The 2,737-nt window shown below is 33.2% G+C and overlaps 1 protein-coding gene across 1 annotated transcript; it reads right to left on the bottom strand.

The window, feature by feature from the left end:
- Nucleotides 1-1,378: 1,378 nt before the first annotated feature.
- On the bottom strand, nucleotides 1,379-2,484 carry LOC136091146 (uncharacterized). The gene is made up of 2 exons (XM_065818129.1): nucleotides 2,229-2,484; nucleotides 1,379-2,178 (listed from the first exon to the last, which is right to left on the bottom strand). Exons 1-2 carry the CDS (start codon nucleotides 2,482-2,484, stop codon nucleotides 1,379-1,381), a joined length of 1,056 nt encoding a protein of 351 aa, XP_065674201.1.
- Between the last annotated feature and the right edge of the window lie 253 nt (nucleotides 2,485-2,737).

The raw sequence follows: 2,737 nt of genomic DNA, 5'->3' as shown, positions 1-2,737 counted from the left end.
GGTAAGCCTTACAATAAGTACCACAAAACCCAAAATAATAAACATTTTGATCTAAAAATTTGGTAATGTTCATGAAACATGTTTAACAACATACTGACAAAATTTATCAAAATCGGAGATGGTCTAGTGGGGAAGATTTTGGAAAATGGACCGTTTGGCGTGGAATGACCCAGTTGTATTACTTTAAAATCGGGCAGGTTTTTATTCTGAGTAATAAAATACTTAAAAATATCAATAGAATGGCTGACTGGATTTCTTTTTTCAGGGCAACGCCGTTTTTGACCAGCGGCTTTTCTTATTCTTTAATTTCTAAAGCAAAACTTAATTTTATAACTTTTGATATTTTAGTCTTATTTTTTAAGAATAATTTGAGGAGAGTGACCTAAAACGGGCTCCTTTTCAAAAAATGATAGAATCAGCTATCTATAAGAAACCGAAAATTGCAAACAAAGTATTTTTTAGGAAATTCAATCTATGCTCTACAATTTAACATCAAAAAATAAAGGTGTGGCTATGCCTTTCATTAGGAAATAACCGTTGAACAAAGAGATGCTAGGTGCCCGTTTCACCCTTGAGGTAGCCTAAAATGGGCCCCTTATTTAATTTCTGAATAAAACCTAATTATTAAACAAAAATTGACTGTAATTTATTGATGGTACATAACCTTCTGTTCATTGTTTACATTAAAATTTGAGACTGAGTAAACTCAACTGAGGCGGAATGTACAATGTGCCTAAATTGAAGTGACAACTCTCGAACTAATCTTGTGCAAATTAAAAGATAATATGTTTCATTTTAAAAAATATCAAAAAACATAATAAACATAAGTGCTTTTTATAATTGCAATAAACATAAATATAATATTTAGCTCAACAAAATTTAAAAGTGGCCTTTTCAAATATATTTAAAAAAATGAAACCTCAGTTTAATTTATTACTTATAGAGGTAAAGATTAGTTATCTTTATTGTTCAATTCTTCAGCACATAACACTGCTTTTTTTATTGGGTTTTTTATTTTTATCAGTTTCTTTGACGAAGTGTGGTCTTTTTTTGGCTTTCGTAATTTTTTTTTTCCTTTTGCTCTTTTGATTTCTGTTAATAACTTTTGGTTTTCTTTTAATAACATTTTTATTGTCTTTATATTTTGCTTTTCTTCCAAATCATATTTGTATGGACTGCATGTCAAAACAGCAGTAAACCCTTGTGCTGATGATTTTTTTTTTCGAGGAGTAATAATCTTTGGAATAGGAAAATTTTTTTCAAGTGAAAATATTGGTTTTTATTTGATACGGTTGGTGGAACAACTGGCTCTGAAAAGTTGAGACTTTGTGTCAGAACTTGATTAACAACTGGCGTTACAACTTTTGTGGCCTGAAGCTCAATGAGCATTTTGAGCAATGTCTAGAGTCTGCTGTGGCGAGATTAATATTTGACCAGAAACATCTTCCAACGTTATTTTTTTATTGAGCAACTGCAGAGGAATATCAGTTGAAAGTGCTGAGGCAAAATCATTGTCTGTAAAAATATTTCGATTTATCAGGAAAATGTCAGTCTTAACGAAACCATTAACAGCAGTGATAGCAGATGCTGCTCGCAAATAGCTATTTTTAAACAGTTCGGCTATTTGATAAGTTGTTACAACTCGTCCAGGATGATTTCTCATCCAATTTTCAATCTCTAGTGCATAATAAGTCATTAAAGGCTTCATAAAAGCTACATCTAAAGGTTGAAGTCTTTGGCTACAATGTGGTGGAAGACACAATAAAATAACGTTATTTTGACAAGCTAGATTAATTACTTTTAGATTTAAAGTATGAGTTTCATGCCCATCTAATATTAGCAAAACAGGTTCATGCTCTGTTGGGTTAGCATGAGTTACAAAGTGCATGAACCAAGTAACAGATATATCACTTTGCATCCAACCTGATGGGTGACAAACAGCAATTGAACTGGGCGGTGCAGTATCCATTAGTTCAGATTTCATGTGAACTCTTGGAAAAACAAAAAGAGGTGGCGAAATATTGCCTGAATCACTCATGCAGATTTCCACTGTAACCAACTGCCCATACTCAACAGAAGTTAGGCATCCAACCTGTTTCTTTCCACGAATAGCAACCACTTTTGATGACTTATTTGGAACAGTAGTAATGCCTGTTTCATCAACATTATAAACACGATCTGGAAAAAAGTGATGCTTTTCCTGCAGTGCTTGCAATAAATCAAAAAACTTTCGACACTGGCTTGATTAAAGCCCTGTGCTCTTGTTGCAGAAGTTGGCTCTGGTGTTCTTACAGATAATTGAGGGTGTCGAGTCATAAATCCATGAAACCGTTTAGCACCAGGTTGTTCACTTTTTGAACTGAACCTTTTATGAAGATTATTAAGTTTAGCAAACTGGTAGGCAACTTTACGCAAAACTTGAGGGGTTAAATCAAAAAGCATAGCTTCCATTTGCTTGATATGAGTCACCAGCTCATTTTCCATTTCAATAGAAAACACACATTTTACTGATCCAAGTGATTTCAATGAGGCTTGTACAAAGTTCAAATTAAGTCTACACCTTCTTTGCAAAGTACTCCGTGGTACATTGAATTGCTTTCATGCTTTTTTTAATCCCATTTCTTTCTTTCTTACAGCCTCAATAGCTGATGACATAGACCTCTCACTCCAACACTGCCTTTTTGTTTTTCTGACATATTTCCCCATATCTAAAACAAGAGGAATTGATAGAAAAAAG

This window comes from Hydra vulgaris, chromosome 14 (genome assembly GCF_038396675.1).
Source record: "Hydra vulgaris chromosome 14, alternate assembly HydraT2T_AEP".
Classification (NCBI taxonomy): Eukaryota; Metazoa; Cnidaria; class Hydrozoa; order Anthoathecata; family Hydridae; genus Hydra; species Hydra vulgaris.
The sequence above is the reverse complement of the archived record's forward strand: the minus strand, read 5'-3'. Positions and strand labels throughout refer to the sequence as shown.

Excerpts from the sequence above, each read along its gene's own strand:
- LOC136091146 (XM_065818129.1), bottom strand. The coding sequence starts at position 2,484 with ATGGAAAATGAGCTGGTGACTCATATCAAGCAAATGGAAGCTATGCTT. Across the intron at positions 2,179-2,228 it reads TAATCAAGCCAGTGTCGAAA|ATCGTGTTTATAATGTTGAT; the intron begins GTTTTTTGATTT and ends ACTTTTTTCCAG.